An 18,377-nucleotide genomic window follows, 5' to 3' on the forward strand; every position below is an offset into this window, starting at 1 on the left:
AATTACAAGACAAATCCATTGACTCTGTCACAAGAGCTTCCCTTCAAAACCTGTCACTTCATAGCAGTCTCTTTCTCCAGACACTTAGGAGCCATGGTAACTGGAAGCTGCACTTCGAGTGTAGAAATTAGTGAGAGTTATCTGCGATGCTGGATTTGCATAAGTCAGTATCAGGTATGTAGTCTGCTTCACACTCTTGAACAGAACACTTGGGCATTTTACTTAACTCTAAAATTCCCCTTTGTGCAAATGGTTATTTTTCTGTGCGTGTATGCTGAGAGTTAATAACTTGACAGAGATTTTAGTGCCTTGGTACTGCTAGAAGTTGTAGTATTTTCTTTTTAATGATGTCCAAACAAATTATCTGTTAAAAATAAACTGTGTGGTAGCACAGTGGAAAACGGAATTTAGCAGGCGGAAGATCAAAAGGAATTAAGTGCCAGAGCTCTGGCCTGTGTGCTTGTAAAAATTGATTTGACTTAATAAGTTTAATGCAAAAGGGAATTGCATTGTGTGCACTGCTTTCCTGTTGATTTTTAAGAAGTGTGGGAACACATCTTCCCTGCTGATGTCCATTAACTATGCCCATGAATACATAAATATAAACTGGGTCCTTCGCTTTTTTTTTAAATAACTCTTATCAGCATTTTATAGCTAAGCACACTAACTGGATTCACACAAAAAACCTGCTAACAGCTGCTACTTTCCACTCACATGAAATGCCCACCTCTTTCTCCCGTATTGATACTGAAAAAGTAAAAGTTCTGATTTAAAAATTTTTTTTAATAACCTTCTGTTTCAACAAAGCATGGAGGTGGTGTATTATAAGAAGGTAAAGCTAGCTGTTAAAAGTACTGTTTAATTTTACTTAATGGTATTTTGTGACTTTCGGGGTTTTGGTTTTTTTGGTGAAAATTAGCTTGGTTTGGATCAAAAGTTCCTGTGGAACAGTGTAAATATTTAACTTATCTAAACAAGCGAGTACTTTCTGTTTATATTAGGTCTTGTAATCAACTCTCTAAAAAAGTCTTTTCATCTTTGGATGTGAAATCCAGAGACAATGCTTATCAACCATAAAAAAGATTGCCTTGATGCACTCTTGCACTCACTTCTTACCTTCTCAGTTAAGCACTTTCTTGGTCCCTTGCTTTTGCGAGCGTGTATGGTGTGGTATGACCATTTTTCTGCAAACTCATTTTGCCTGCATGAGAATGTATGTGCATGATACCTGCTTGGGTGAGCAGCCACGGCTCTTAAACAATCCTGTCATTTGTTCAAGGACATTTTTCATATTTATATTGATAAACCGGTAGACTTATTTCCATCGTAGCTGCTACCACAGTCACAAAGCAACAAAGTATTCCAAGAATATCTGAGGTGAAGACAAAAGTTGAATGCAGTATAAAACGCAGAGCTTAGGTTAAGACATGACCTTCCTTATCTGTCCTTGACTAGTCTGAGATCTCTTTGTTCCCTGATTTTTTTATTACTTCTGTTTATCTGCTGGGTGCATCCCATCAACTTAATTGTGAGTTCCATCACATAACCATCTAGCCATACAGCTGCTATACTTAATGAGAATCCAGGTGCCATGGTGCAGTATCGGGGCAGGGGGCTGGTTGTGCTTGCCCATTGCTCCCCAACACTGAATCATCATGCATGGAACTGAGTGCTAAGAAGGCTGGGATTTATTGAGAATTTTTGGGGGGTTACTGAGCCTGTTGAGCCTGGTTGAGAGCTGTCATATGACAGAGCAGGCAGCAGAATTTGGCTGCTGGAAACCAGTCCTGTGAGAGTCACACGTTAACATCAGTCTCATCTTTGTCACAAAGACTTTAAGTCTCCATCTGGAAACAGAACCAAGTCAGATGACCCAATATATCAACATCCTTCTGACACATCCTTGTATCTATTTCCTGATATTCTGGTCCTGTTTGAAAAATACTAAGAGCCAGACTATGATATTTCATTAACTTGGGCTTCTCTAACCTTTTCCTTACTGCCTGCCATACACCAGAGAGAAACTAAATTCAAATAGAAAGTGTTGAGAATCTACCTTGATTTACGTATCACCAGGGAAAACAGAATTAAGCTGTTATTTATACGATGTATTTTTTCCCCTTGTAAGTGACCAAACAAGTTGAAAACCTATGTCTTATTAACAAAACCAGACCCCATTCAGATGCTTTTGAATATTTTACAGCACACATTCCTTCTAATGAGACCGTGTTAAAGGCATATATTTGTGAAAGTTCATTAGACAGTTATCTATTTATTATAATTATTTACAGGAAACTGCCATCAACTTTAATGTATACTAGAAGAGTATTCACAGACCACGACCATGAAAAGCTCTTCTTGTGTGAGGCCTTGTAAAACAAAATGTTTTTGCCATTCACAGTTCTGAAACAAAGTCCAGGAATGTGAATGCTTCAGAATCCTCTCTCAAAATCTGGTCCTTGGAGTTAGTTTCTCACCTGAAGTGCCCCATTGCTGATCCTTCGCTTGTGAATAACAACTTCAGGATCAGACCTGAAACTTTTCTCTGTTTCAAAATATGTTAAGCTTTACACTGAAAGAAAATCTCTAAGGAGTGATATCACCTAAGGGGAGAATTCTGCTGTGGCAATCAGTGCTTATGTATGACAGTTGTTCTAATTTTGTTCAAGGCAGAAGTTTAAACTGCTTTGTCCTCTAAATTACAGCAATCACAAATTATTCTTGCATGAAAAATGGATATCCACATGGACTTTGCTGGGGAAAGATAAGACAGAGCAGTATTTTTCCCTTGTTCTTAGGCTTTTATTCTCACAGCCTTGCACCTGCAGTCTGGTACTGTTAGGGCAGGCGCTTATGGGAACCGATTGACACTGGCACAGAATTTGCCTCTTCCTTCCCGCCTCTCAGTTGTAGCCTTTGGTTTTCATTAGAAACTCAGACACGCATGCACAAAGCCTCACAGCTTGTCAGCAGACAGAACTGCCCTGATCAAGGCCCACTTTGGTCAGTGTCGACAGCGTTATGAGCAGGAACAAGCAGGAAAAGCTTGAGCTCTACGAGCTCCTGACAGGATTGGTAGGCTCAGTCTGGGAAACATTCCCCAATGAGGGCCGCTGGGAAATATCTTCCTTTTTCCCTTTTCTCTCTCTCCTTTTGTTTTTTCCCCAGAAGTAACTTTTACCGCTAGAGTCAACATATGCCACCATGCATACTACAGGCCCTCCTAAGGCTTTGTTCATGTGAACCTATCTTTTGTGCAACACTTCCAATAGCAAAATCGTATTCAACTGCTAGGAGTATAAGAAATTCAATTTTTTAATTGATCTTATTTAACTGCCTTTTCCCATCCTACAAGTATATCAAAAATATGCAAGTGTATATTTAATATGCATGTGTAATACATATATACATGAAAAAAAATCTCAGCTAGTCTTTGAATTCAACTTCTTATCCCAGTTTATTTAGAAGCAGTTTAGAGCTTCTCCACTAAACAATGCCAAAAATCTTCCCGGCAGCAGAGCAAACGTACTTCTCATTGATGTACTGGGTTAGGACCGTACTGGGACATCCTACACAGAAACACATAGGGTCTGTTTATTTGGGCAAAGCAAGCAGCACACAGTCCAGTTTGCATCCAGAACCTTATTGCCCTTAATTCCATTAACAACAGCTGTCACAGAACTACCGAAGGCTGCAATTCACACAAGATTCAACGCTAAGTGCACAGGAGAGCTCTCACTGATTTGCCAAGCAGAACTTGTGAACAAATATTCCCAGTGCCCACAAGGGACAGCCCAGTGCAGACTATGGTTCAGAAACATCAGGTCCTACTTCTACTCAAACAGGCCCCAAAGTAACTTTGGAAAGGGAATTGGTGAAAACATATTTTTACTATCATACTACCCTATCATCTCATTATAGCTGTAGGTTCTTTCTCCTTTTCTCTCTTACATTGTCATGAGAAAAAAGTGGTTCCCAGTTGACATAGAAGATAAAGTTCACAAGCATGCAAAGTGAGACAAAGTATTTTTTAAAGAGTGTCACTTTTATTAGTAAGAGACAAAATTCCTAGGCTGAATGCTAACAGCTTTTTAACTTATTTCCATAATAACCATTAGTTCCTGGTGCTTTCTAAAGGTTACCAAGAACCTTGCAGGTAATTAACATCTCACTGAATATATCACAGTAAAACAACTAAACATACTACCATATAAACAGAGAAAGTAAATTATGCAACAAGCTTCTAATCATAGTACTAATAACACAGAAGGTGAGCCACATTATATCATATATCCCCAAAAAAGGTCAAATTTGTTACATTTCAGCCAACAATGGAGAACTTACCTTTCATTGTGATGACAGATCATATAATAAATCTAGTTACCAACAGCAGCTCAAAAAACCAGCACAGAAACAACCCTTACTTATTTCCCAAGGTCTAGCATCCAGCACTAAGATGGTGAAGACAAAATACCAGCCAATGCATGTCACGTCACCTTTTTAACAGTCCTCATTATGAAAGATGTTGATTCCACCTCTGTTAGGCTGAATAACTCTCTACAAATCACTAGTTATGTGAAAGGGTCAACATTTTGTTTGGTTTTAACTAGAAAATGCAGGACCCACCTGGTTCTGAGATGAAAGTTGTAGTATGACTAGGAACAACAGGAACAATTAATTTATGGCCATTGCACACTTTTTACTGTTGTATTGGAGCTTTTCTTAAATACTTGCTCCAAGCAGTGACGAGACCTGTGGGTGAGCTTCCACCAACTCCTTTAGGACGCAACCACGCTCAGCATCATGCACAGTCTGCCCTCTGGGCAACACCACCATAATGAAAATGAAAAATGAATAACAAACAAAAAAGTCAGAAACATAAAAAATAAACATCACATTTATTTAAATAAAAATATACACACAGTGTACAATGGACATGGCTTACAGACAGCAATGAAACAAAAATGTTAAATCCTGAAATATAAAAAGAGTTGAATTGCTATAGTTGTGCTTAATTTCTCTGAACAAACACACACTATGGACTGAAGTCCTCTTAATGTTACTTATACACAGCCCCATGCGCTCCAGAGTGTGACACAGGAACATTACACGGAACAGCTACACAAAATGAAAAAAAGTACTGAAGTAATTTGTGATTTTAGAAATTTTAAAGTCAGACCATTCATAAACAAAACAGAAGCACTGAAAACTTTTGAAGTACTTCGCATGCATGGAAAGAGTACAAAACACCACTGCCAATAGTTAGAGATCTAAGTAAGAGCAGTATAGTCCAACTCTCACCACTCCAAACCCCACAGATCCAGGGTGCTCTAGTATCACAGTCAGATTTCTACCATAGCTCTTTCTCCCTGTCAGCACACAAACCCCATGCTTTATGTTTAACCTCTTTGGAATACGGATACATTGGTTCACAAGTGTCCTCTATTTCGTTTATTCTGAACCATTAAATTTCCTGTTTCTTTGAGCAAATACAAGTTTTTAGTCTTGGATCATGAGTATCATGCTGAAATTCATTGTTGTTATAGTACTTATTCAGTAGATGCTAGGAAAGAAAGAGCAAATAAATGGGTGCTGCAGAGTGTAAGCTGAATGCTGTGGCAACACAACAGTCAATGTGTTGCATGATTAAGGAAAAAAAAGCAATGCTCTAGAGACCAAAGTCTGGGAATTTTCCTTTTTTTTTTTTTTTTCTTTTTTACTTTAAAAAAGCATTTGTGTATTTTTAACATGCAATTTACAAGGTAAGCTTGTGTTTTGAAGAACAGTAAATTAGTTTAAAGCACTTTGATTGCAAATTCATGTCTCATGGCATTGCCTGTACAGCACACTTCTTTACAATAAAAAAAAGCATAAATATAGATATCAATGGTTTCAAGTTTACAACATAGCCAACTGACACAATATACGTTTAAGACTGTTAACTGATTACATACATTAATTCACACAAGTAATTTTGCTGCATAGTTTTTAATGCAATTTCTGTCTTTATTACACCAGTTGATGTTCAGTGCATTTTCTGCTTTTTATAAGTGGACCATAAGATTTCCTGAAATTTGTGTTTAAACTAGAGATAAAAATAAGATTTTTATAATATAGGCATATTATACAGTGGGCTTCAAAATGTTATGTTGCACTTCTTTACACCTAAATTACTAGTGATGATTTAGAATACCATTACAATTTATGTCACTGCAAATAAGTGAATTGTCATCAGGACTGGTTGATTTAGACATAGAAAGTGTTTGTTAATTTCCTTATTTCACTTATGTAATGCCAAAACTCAGACAGTATAAAAATTAACATCGCAAAGGACTTAATTAAGACTCTTTCTCAGTTAATATTTTGTTTCAGCTCTTCTCCTAAATCATTTGTTCTTTATAACACATACATTGCTAGTATTCCATCAAAATAGTTTCACACAGACAAAAATCAGATAACATAATCAAAAATTTGTTTCCTAATTGCTCCATAAAAGCCAAAGCATAAACATTAACAACAATGTATTTTAAATTCCCCAAAAGAAGACTTCAGAAGAAGAGACCTGCCTGCTTAATAATGTCAGGTCTATGCATGTTATGTATTATAACAGTATTACAATAATCTCTGTGAAAACATTAACTTTCCTTTTCTTATTTTTTTAGACATTTTATACTAGCTCTCTATTTAAACACTAGTCTGTGGTACAAAAACCCCATATAAGCGTGTAATGCACTGTAAAATATTCAAAGCTAGAAGCCCTTATTTCAGGATTCCTCGAGGCAGATCCTGATGACCTTATTTCTAGAAATAATTTCTTCTGTGAGACAGGATTTGCCTTTAGATGACAGATATATTTCTGAATGTTCATCTTCTAGCCCTTGAGAACTGCCCTCTCCTTAAAGCAGTTTATATCATACATTACAAAAGTTTTAAGAGAGCAGATACGGAACATTTTATGTGAATCCGCCACCAAAATCAGTGTGCTACCCTTAACCGTTTGCAAAACAAATGGTGTAGCTTGCTCATAAAAATTCATTTACTTAATTTTACTCCTCTGATATTCACAGTGAACCACAAGGACGTGTGCAAGACCTCAGGGATTATTAAACTCCTCTGTTAGCATTCAAACAATGCTCAAGGCTTGAAGCAGCTTCTGCAAAGTATAAATGTACTCCAAGTAACGTAACTACAGCAACCTGCGGCAAAACCCCCTTTGTTTCTTCGTAAAAGGCAAACCAGAAAAACCACTAGTTTTGAATCCATGCTTAGCTGACAACTCAGCTTTGATGACACAGCCTTTGCTTATACGGACCTGCAGTAGCCCACAGCAGGCAATGACCAAACCAGGAAACATCCGAGCCTAGGATGACTTGGAACCATGTCAGTGGGTTTTACAAGGGTCTCGTGACCTACAAAAACATGTTCCAATCAAGAAACTGCCTGAAAAAGTTCAGCCTTATTTAGCACAAACCCCCAGCCTACTCTTCTGTAATGGCCCAAGCCCACCCAATGAAGTTTCACTGCAGCACACTGATGTGGGTTTCGGATTTTTTTCTTAATTACCTTTAACAAATAACAGATTATGTCATTTCACAAGTACATACTGGGAGTGGCTGTTAAAACAAAAAGGACAGTAAACCAATGCCCTTCCCCCCCTTCCAAAAATGTGGCTTCAATGTGGAAAAGATCTTCAATATAAAAGTAACATGAGTGACAATGGCAATTTAGAACGCAAATGGGATTAAAATGCTGAGGTGAGATCTTGAAAGACTATTTTCCTGATAAGAGGAAAATCTATAATTTCATAGTTTGAACTTGACAGAGTGCCCACAGGACTAAGATAAAGAACTGAAGGAGCCTATAGTACCCGCCAGTAAATCCCATCTCCACATAGACTTTTACAAATTGTTTCAGAATTGCTGTAGGAAGGCCAGCATTCTCTATTGTGCACCTGTGGGATTATTTCAGAGGTGCATGAGGAAGTTATCACTATTTCTAAACTGTACATTTCTAAACCATACAAGTTTTTTTAAGCTAATAATAAACATGGCAGATAGCGAGGGCTACTGTGGCAGTCTAACAGAACATTACTTTCCTAGAAAGATATGTTCCATAAATCCACAAAAAAGTTTTGTACAGATCAGCTGTATTACAGTTAAAGACCCAAACACAAATTTATGCACACGTCCACCCAACCAATGAGTAGTGCCCACTTCTACTGGTACATGACAAAAAAAAATCAAGGCATCTCATCTGCCTGAGATTATCTATGATGTAATACCAACTCTTCTGACATCTGATGTTGAAGGAATACATTCCAGAAGAACAAAGAAGTCATTCATGATAGCACATTATATAATACAAATAGACAACAAATGCACCAAAACACTATTTAAATTACCTACTTTACTTTGGAAAAAGTTCCAATTATTCAGGTAAATACACTGTATAGGTGAATTCCTGGCTTCACTGAAGTCAATGAATATTGGAACGAGAATCTCTTCCTGATATTCTCCTACAAGCCCCAGAGCCTGATCTTGCAAATATACACGATGGGTTTAATTTTATTCATATGATAGATCATTTCCATGTAATCACCCAATTAAGAGTTTGCAGAATCAGGCTCTTAAATATGTATTTTTACTAGTATAGTTACAGATTTACACCCAGTAATGGGCATTAATGGATTAAAAAGAACAAATTGTAACTCACAGTGCCACAGTGCATCAAGATTTCTTTGACTTCCATAGGAGCAAGCAAACATTAACTTCTTTATCCATGGCAATTACAATTTCCTACAGATGCTCAAATTCCCAGTGCAGTTTCATTAGGGTAAAATCTCACACTTCTGCTCTAGATATTTTTTTTTCTCAAAATGAATGCATTACATAAAGGTCAGTAACCGGTGAATACTTGGGGTTTTTTAATTGTATTTCTCTCTGGGAGGCAGAAGGCGGCAATAAATAGATACAATTAAAAAACACAAATGTTCTTTGCAAGACAAATTTCAGGACTAACACAAGCTGGCAGAAGCATTAACATTCATTTTTAAAGCTGATAGTTCTTCATCCTAGAGTGTCTACATGCAGCTTTACAAATTTGATATAAATCAGCTGCAGTGGCTAACTAGTCCTAATACAGCAGGTTACTCATAATTATAACATTTATCTTAGGCTCTGTAAAAACATACATGTTTTTATAGCCTAAAGATACATTAGCTTCTGTATATACAACTAATTTTCCCTAACACTAAATAAAATTTAGTTTTAAGGGTTTACAGTAAATGGGAACGTGACAAGTCAAATTCAGGTCACCTTACTTGAAGAATTAATCCCCCTGATTTCAATGTGATTTATGTGAAAGTGAAATATGTGGTATTTGGCTGTGGTACAGAAACCTAAGAATGATACATCCAAATGAACTGCAAGGAATCAGAATGGAATTACTGAAATTACAGGCTGTAATTACTAAAAACATTATGAAGTTACCATGCTTATGTAAAGAAGCTAAATGTAATTACCAAAATTATATTTAGCCCAGGTATTAACATTAGCATCTTTCATAAACACTTCTGTGAAGAATTTAATCATCAGTGATCAAAACCCTGGTGCTATGCTGGTTTCATAAAACACTATTTCCTGCAGTAAGAGACCCCTTAAATCAAATCTCAGGTTTTGGTTTGGAGTCAGAATGCCAGCTTCCACATTGCTAACCTCAGGTCCTACAGCAAACGACATTTCCCTTTTTAATCTTCGATCAAACGACCCAAAAAACTAATTCCAGCTGGCTTATGAGTCAGACTAAGCTTCAACTTCACAAAGAAAAGTTGAATATATTTGGTATTGAGAATATTCAGTCCATTGCTTTTTCACGATATTTTATTTCATAATGACTAACTGGAGTTATTTTAATGTAAAATGATAAAACCTGATAAAAATAACACCTCAACTGGTTACACATTCCCAATAAGTCATAAACAGCAATTTTTATATGCACTAATTAGCATGATGTATGTTCCTGATTACACTTTTGTTAAACTTAGGTGTCAGCTTTTCCATATGTCCCTTCTGGAGGTCTGTAGTACTTTGGGAAAGCCATCAGCTGTATCATGTTGAATGCATACTTTCTGCATTTGACATTCTTCAGTACATTCTCTATGCGGCATCCTTCTCTAGTGAAAGGGGGAAAAAGTACAACTTCATGAAACACAGAATAAATAAATATCCTTTATTTGTTCATTGCAGAGTTTCAGCAACAGTTGAAGTAAAAATAACAAAGATTCAACTCTACATTTTTGTTTTCCACAAGTGATGATACATCTTACAAAATTAAATCCAAGGCCAGGCCCAGTACAGTTATTGCCCTCAGAAATAGGTGATAAGATTTTCTTCCCCCTAATATATTTGCCCTTGAGGTTTAAACTTTAGTAAAAAAAATTTAAATACTTTAATGATACATTTTGTTCTAATTCCAGAAATATATTTGCCTTTTAAACCTTCTCATATTTTTTTTTCAAATTGTTTGCTATATATGTGAGAGTACACATTGCCCTACATATGTATATTCTAGGAATAAGGCATTTATTAAGTCTGGCCCTAGAGATTTGTGAAGGAAAGTTTCATCTCTGCTTCATTTCCCGTATGTTCAGCTTTGCAATGAAAAAAAAAGAGAGAATGGCTTTTCAGACAGCCCAATCCAACTCTCTGCTTTATAAAGGAAGGATGTTTGTTCACATACAGTACAAAAGTCACAAGTGCCAAAGTGGTGCATCAAGACATAAACAGGACTTTGTTAAAAAGAATATAAAAGTGTCTTGAAGGCAAAAGCAACTAAAGCAACAATTACAAACAGGTTAATTGCATTACAAAACAGAACTTACTCTATTCCATTTAGTTACTTGACAGAAAAGGGTTAGCTGTAGCAAAGTAATCATTTGTTAAACAAAAAAGATCCCATCAGCTAGTAACAATGAAAGTAACACGATGAAAGTTAAGTCTCACAAACCACCACCCTGTAATATTTGTCTAGGGGTTAGTTCGTGTTGTGCAAATTCATTTTTAACTTTTTTTTTGTCAGACTAATTACTCTGGAAAGAGGGGTTCAAGCATTCAGGATTCCACATCTTCTTGCATACAGTGACAGCATTGTAAGTGGGCTTTCTTTGAGCTAATTACAGTGGGAAAGCTTTACCATGAACAGAAAGAGCAAATCAATTCACTCAATGCATAGTATACTTCTTAGAGTTCAGAAAAAAATAACGAAAACATAGTACATTTCAGACATTTGTATCTTAAAGACGAATCCTTGGGGTCTGAGATTGTAGAAATATTACAGCATAATTCCTTTTGATAAAGTTATTTTGTTGCTGTTTGTAGAAAAGAAAGGAACACAAGTGAAGTTTATTGATATTTGGCTAATAGCAAAGCAAGACTTAAAATAAGCCACACAACCAGCAAGTGTGAGCTGACAAGCAGCAAGGCGACAGGATAGAAGTGTCGAGAAGTTGGCTTGTTATCAGTTAGACAGCCTGTTTCGGGATCATCCGATTCATTCAGTGCTCCCTGGGTTTGTCTGCTGTTAAACAGGGGAAGTTAGGAACAAATAGAACAGCATTTAAACAGCAAAGCAAGCCAACATGTAGGTATTTTGACAAAGTGAAACTATATAGCCATTTCGATGAAATAGATTTATGCTAAGTACTTCCAATATATTTATTGCATTCTACAGCTGACATGGGAAGCACAATGACTAGGTGGCTAATATGTTATTAAGCCTGCTAGGTGCCTCGGAGTAGTATTCACAAGTTAACATTAAATAACTTATGAGATGAACTACACTATCACTAAAATGAACACATACACCAAAAAGGAATGAAATAAGGAAGTTAAAAAAAAAGGTTAAGGAAGCAAAGAAAAATGGTCATGAATATGTCATAATGCAACACTGACAAAATAGTGTCTCCATGGTATTCACAGGCTTTTCAGTCCTGCTTCATTATCTATTAGGAAATATATAGGCAGAAATAGAAAGGGCACATGCTCTTTTTTGAAAGAACTAACAACTATTCTTAAATAGTTTTAAAGGATGGTAAATTGACTTCTTCAAAAATCTATCAGTGCTGGTGACTCAGTTTTGAAGTCAACAGCAGTTCTTTTTATTTAAAGGCTCACACCTATATTCCTGTAAAGAAAATTACCTTGTACCTTGTTCAGTCAACTCGGCTAGGAACTAACCTGCTTACGGCAAAGTCCTACCGCATCACTGTAAGCTGTGTGGTCCCTGCCCTACCAGAGCAGCAGGGATACTTTCAAATAACTGCCAATCTTTTCTGTTGTAGTCTTGGTAGCACAAGTAGAATTATGCATACTTCATCTATACCTCTTAAATCCCTCTGTTTTTAGCTTTATTTGAACACATTCAGAAGTCCTCTTTATGGACTTCCTTTGGGCAGTAACGACCGATAAGATTTTTATTTTTTCTATTTACTATGAATCTTCTGAGATGAAAAGATAACTCGCCATTTTTCTCTGTTGAACTGAAGAATATCCAAATATATCAGATTACAACACAGTGCTTTTTCAGAAGCACATGTCCCAAGTATACTGTTTTCTAAAGAAAAAAAACTCTGGCAGATCATAAAGAGGCTGTAGGGCAGTAAAGGCAGTATCACACAGACCCAGGAAAATGAGAAGGGTACATCAGGGACAGCAGCAGTCACTTCATCTTACAGAAAGCCTGCCTTTCCGACTCATGTGTTAAAAGGCAATGTTGAGTTCCTTGAGCTTAGATAGCAAGGGAGGTGCAAGAGCTACATTTACAGGTGGGATTGTAGGAAAGGGGCCTATCAAAACTATTCCTTGCACAATTTTCCCTTTAAAGAAGCCTTCCATATTAAGTTCTTAATTTCTTTCTTTGCTTTGAACATTCAATCTGTATGTTACACTAATAAAGAGGACAACCCATACTTTTAAAATAGCGAAATAAAAGATAAAAAAATGGAATCCCTAATATTTGAATCTAGGTCAAAGCAATTACTGGTGTCAGTGTGTCTGCTGCTTTTGGTCTACAGTTTTCAAGTGTCCATGGATAGAACCTGGACAGAACTCTAACAGTATTTTAGACAAAATCCTCTCAGAAACTGTCAAGGAAAAAAGCTAACTGAATGCTGTTCTGAGTTTGTCAACATCGTGGCTTACACTGAAATAAATAATTCTGTGTTCTCTATCAGACATTTAACATCTTTGTCCTAGGGTCCACCCCAAGAACTTCCTTCCTCTTCTGCTCAAGATGATAATGTTATGATTTGTGATCAGTTGTGAGGACTAACTGTATTGCTCTTTGTTAATTTTCTCCTTTATCATGTATTTCTTTCTACTTTTAAAAACGTGCTGCTTGCTATTTTTCCTGCTCCTTTCTTAATCTCTCAGGATCCCACAAGTCTGCCTCTTTGACCCTTTTGCACTGTCCCCTCACCCCTTTTTACTCCTTTCTGGTTTCAGCTTACTCCCATTATGCCCACAATTGAGCTCAACCCTCATAGTCCCATCTATTCTTTCCCAGTCACAGAGCCCAGGTGCTTTTGGACTGTCCTTCTGGGTGTCTTCCATCAGACTTCATACGTGTGCCTATGGCAGAGCAGATGCAGAAACCAAACTTTTTTTTTTTTCCTGAAAAGATCTATCTAGGCAGCAACAAAGTTCAGAGTTCAGTAAGTTTGCGCAGCCACTGCATTAGCCACTGTTAGGTACTTTGTTCTGCAGAGCCTTAGCTTTGTATGCCAAGAGTTTATTCTAAGTGGGCTGAGTTACACGCTTGCAGGTTGCCCCTACAGGGATGAACCCTCTTACTTCTGTGGTGTGCCTTGGTCTGTTTTACTCCAAATCTCATTGACAGTGTGACTGTTTTTTATCTATGTTGCTACAAGTCCCATTAGCATTGGTGAGATTTATGCAGATGTAATGATGGAAATACAGATAAAAGGCATTTGTTCTTTTTTTTTTTTTTTTTTTTCCAATAGAAAAGCCTACGGTACATTTGTTCTTTAATATGCTGAAAAGAATGATCAGTGTCTTTCAACATAAAAAGTCCTATCTTCCCCCCAGGAAAACCACAGTGAACAGCTGATGCGCAGGGACTTCTGTTTCACAAATTAGTCACATCATTCTATGCATGATTCAATAAGACATCCTCAAAATAGAGCAAGAAGATCCAACTCCATTATTAGCTACCTAAGAACAGGCTGAGCAGAATACCTAAACATGCTTTTAATTTAAGAGGAATATTTGATCACGGTCAGATGCCTTGCTAAGCTCTGCTAATACTTTTCAATGCACTGCAGCAACAATGTCTTCTAACACATCTTTAAGTGTTCTCCGCAGTGACTAATGTATCTAGTTAAACAAAGCGAGGCCCTACACCCAGCTGTCAGCAGCGTGACAACACTGCTTCCCCTGGCTCATCAAAACCTGGAGAAGTTTTACTGCAAACAGCATGAATCCAGCTGGTGCCGTGTCAGCTGGATTTATTTGGCTTCTGACTGACACTCAGCACAACCAGAACAGAGTGACGGCTGCCTCTATTATGGCATGAAGGTGTAGCCATAGTTTTGGATGTTCTCTCCATCACAAACCATACTCTTAACAGCTCTGAACTCACACCAAAGGGAAGGAACAAGACTCCCAAAATATCCAGCAAGTTTTTATTTCACACACACACACAATTTTAAGGGGAATAGTGAAAGCTTCTAAATCCATAACATCTGGGGTAATGAACACTTCTCTAACCTATAGTACTATTTTTATTCATTTACTTTCAAATTGTTCATTTGAGGCTTACAACATAGCACAAATACATCACAACAGCCAAGGGTGCCGTAAGTTTAATGACGATATAACCATTTCAGTCTGCCTTCTAGCTCACTTGGTGTTTTATCATCTTAAACTCCTATTGGGATAATGCTGCATGCCTATCAAATGAGACAAAGGGAAAACAGCAGGTATTTTCTGTTGTTTTTAAATTCAGATGATAAATTTTTTGAACCTCTAAGCAGTGGAGCAGAGACAATGAAAATGGTGTGAGGAAAAAGAAGCCTCTCGAGTCCTTATAAAGTCAAGCACACATACAAGGGCACATTCTGCCTTTTGATTATCAATCACACTGACACCCCTGTGCAAAATTTTTGGAGGAGATGCATTTTAACACTTTGGGATATAGGCTTCTCATGTTAGAACTGCTCCAGCTCCAGCTATTAATGATACTGGAAATGCTAAATTGTCCTAAAGCAGTGCTTCAGGTAAAATAGATAGTCAGCTTTCTGTCAACACAAGGAATCTGTGTGCTAGCAGTGACTTCAGTCTGAATTCATGTCTAATAGCATGCTTACTTTGGGGGAATTTTCCTTTTTGGCAGACAGACTCAAGCAAGCAGTTTCTGGGCCTGCTGGGATTTTCTTGTCAAACTCCAGTGCTGACACACAAAAATGGCAAAAGTGAGATGTTTCTCTAATCCCATCGAACAATAGCAGCACAGACATTTCTTCAAATAGATGGGATTGCTAACCGTTCTCGATCTTATGCAACTTTGCTTACTTACCTGTTCTTTTTATTTAACACTATCACAACCCAGAACTTTGAAGAAGCAGCTTCTCTAAAGCGTGATTTCAGCCCTCTCAAACATTTTAAACAGAATACTGTTCTGCTTGCCTTTTTAAAAAAAAAAAGGTTTTGGAGTGAAAGCAGCTTAATTGCTACACTATACATGATACTGTGATTCACTGAAATGCTTCAGAGAAAAAAACTGTTCCAACATGCAGCACTACAGTCCTAGAAGGTAGCCTTAACTTTTTCAAACGGGAAAGATGGGATCCTTGTGAATATCTCCTGGCCATTATGAGGATGCTGCACTGTGACATCTAGAAGAATAAAACGTGATTCAGAAGGAAATAAATAGATCTCAGCCTAGTCCGGAGGATTGCTGAATCAGAGCAGAACTCAGGTAAAATATATAAAGGAATACTGGACAACAAACTTTTATTGCTGAAAGATAAAGTTGATACAATAAAACCTCCAACAATTTGTAAAAAATAAAAAAGTGTTTCTGCATTGTTTCAAAATGGAAGATATAGGAAAGAAACCATCAGAGACATCTTCTCTATCAATGATCTTTACAATAATTCTTTTTCTGATGCATATTGTTGCCAAAAACTTACGAAATTTTCCTCAAATCTAGATGGTATGAAACAAAGTAAAAGATGCTAGAAATCAATTTTTGCTGCTTATATGAGCCTATAATCTCTACTCTGGTGCAAAACAAACAACTGGCATTACTGAACTTGATGAGCAACCTCATATGTAAGAATACTGATGAATTCAGTCAGTGATTTGGAGGCAGCTGCTATTTAAACATACACCAACAGTACAAACAATCTGTTTATCAAATTGTCACACTACTCCCCCCCCCCCCCCTTTTTGTTTTACCTTTTCTACCGCAACTTTTTTCCCACCTATTCTTTTTGCTTTTGCCCACACACTCTATTTCCCTGCTCCTTTCTTCTCTCCTTGTTTTGTTGTAACACATTACTTTTCTAATGCCATTACTTAGAAAATAAAAAGGAGAGTGCATCATATAACATGAGGCTTGCCCACTGAGTTTGACCAAGCAGCAGATAAATGATGTAGCTGACATGACACTTAGATCTTGAAAAACAGTTAATATACAGTAATTCAGTTTTTTGCACTCAAAATCATAGCACTGTTACTATGGGTTCTCAGTCAATCCAGAGAAAAAAATTCCATTTAGAGGAGCTGGCCAGAAACAGCAGGGTACTGGAGGCTCAGCTATGGTCATGGTACAGATTTTAAACACCATTATGGGCAGGCCATAGTGGTTCAGACACTTGGTCCTACAACCACACAACCACATCCAGGAAAACCCTGTTACCTCATGTGATCACACTGACAGACATGGATTCTTTGAAAGGAATGGTGAAGTCAAAATTAAATTTACACAGTTGCTTTCTTTCCCTCTGATCTGTATGTGTTCTTGCTGAAGTCAAACTAATTATAAATGTCCAAATTTCCCACCAATTTTGTCACCTCAGCTGCTTTTGAGTTTCCTGGGGCAAGTGAAAGAGAGGCACACCCCGCACTTGCTGTCAATAAACCAGCACAACTCACTCCTGCTCTGGGCTATGGAAACATCTCCCTGCAATCCTTCTCTGCAGCGTCCTTCCTGAGAGGTGTGGAGTCTTACAGATTGAACCAGCTATTCACAATTTATTATCTGATTGTATGTCCTCTCTAGATTAAGTGGAAGACACTAAGTTAATTCTGAGATAAAATTTAGGAAGATATCCATACTTCAAAAAAATAAAGCACAAAAGCATGTGCTCATCTATTGTTTACTAGCGTGCAATGATAAAACATCAGAGCACCATTTGTTTGTTCACATGATTACAGTTTAATAACAAGTAAAATAATTCCCAAGTTAGGTACTTTGTTATTTACCAAAATTAGAGAATAGAGCTAGAGCTCAGATATTGTTTGGCATTTAATAAATTTCCTGAAAATACAGTACAGGTTAACCAAGACCTATTCATTATATCAGACCGTATGTGACAGTTTCAGCCGAGGAAGGGGGAAGATCTAAGAAAAATATTTTGATTTCTTGTGTATGAAAGCAATTTTCGTTGAAATATCGTCCTATATTAGAAAGAGTCAGAGAGAAATTGCAGGAATATTAAAGACTAGGTTAAACATTTTTAGTTTGTTTAGACAGCATTTCAGATGGATCTGAAAAACAGAAAAATTTCCAGCTTGGTTCATTCTGTCCTAAAATCCTTGGCTCACCACAGAGCAAAACCCCCACTGTTTGTCAATGTTTACTTTTAACATGCCATTAACTCTGAAGAATAGATGAAAGGGCAGCTTCAAGCTTTACATCTAATATGCACAAAACATTTGATAATAAGCATTTGATAATATACATCTCCACCACTGTTAAACCTAGAACTTCAGAAATCTCTTCTGATTGCAGAAGAATGAATATTTTCCTTTCCTTAGTATTTCCCTGATACAGAACACCTGCAGGAATGGTTTTTCCCTCCAACAATAAAGAGTAACTATGTGGTAAATTAGTAACATTGACAAATATAATGGAAATATAATAAAAACAAGCAAAACATTCCAGTCAGAATCACAACCCATTTTTCTCACTGCCGCTTTTAAGACACCTACGTTAGCAGCTTAAATCCACCCTCAGCAGTTCCCTGCTGCTGCAGCCAAAGAGCAAAATCAAGTTCACATTATGTCCCTGTGTCCCCTTATGTGCTAAAAGAGATGGCCAACCAGAGGCCACCATGTGGAAAGAGTCTCTTGGTT

At 37.1% G+C, this 18,377-nt stretch overlaps 1 protein-coding gene across 8 annotated transcripts in view; it reads right to left on the reverse strand.

Moving 5' to 3' along the window:
* Nucleotides 1-4,881: 4,881 nt before the first annotated feature.
* The window catches only part of INPP4B (inositol polyphosphate-4-phosphatase type II B), a 333,154-nt gene continuing 319,658 nt past the window's right edge, over nucleotides 4,882-18,377 (reverse strand). For 7 of the 8 annotated variants that reach the window (XM_074823728.1, XM_074823726.1, XM_074823723.1 and 4 more), the window contains one exon: nucleotides 10,214-11,574. In XM_074823728.1, the coding sequence (XP_074679829.1) occupies nucleotides 11,400-11,574 (175 nt within the window). In that variant the 3' untranslated portion in view covers nucleotides 10,214-11,399. Of the gene's footprint in view, nucleotides 10,172-10,213; nucleotides 11,575-18,377 lie in introns of those variants that run through there. The other variant, XM_074823724.1, reaches the window with a different exon arrangement.

This window comes from Strix aluco, chromosome 4 (assembly GCF_031877795.1).
Source record: "Strix aluco isolate bStrAlu1 chromosome 4, bStrAlu1.hap1, whole genome shotgun sequence".
NCBI classification, from domain to species: Eukaryota; Metazoa; Chordata; class Aves; order Strigiformes; family Strigidae; genus Strix; species Strix aluco.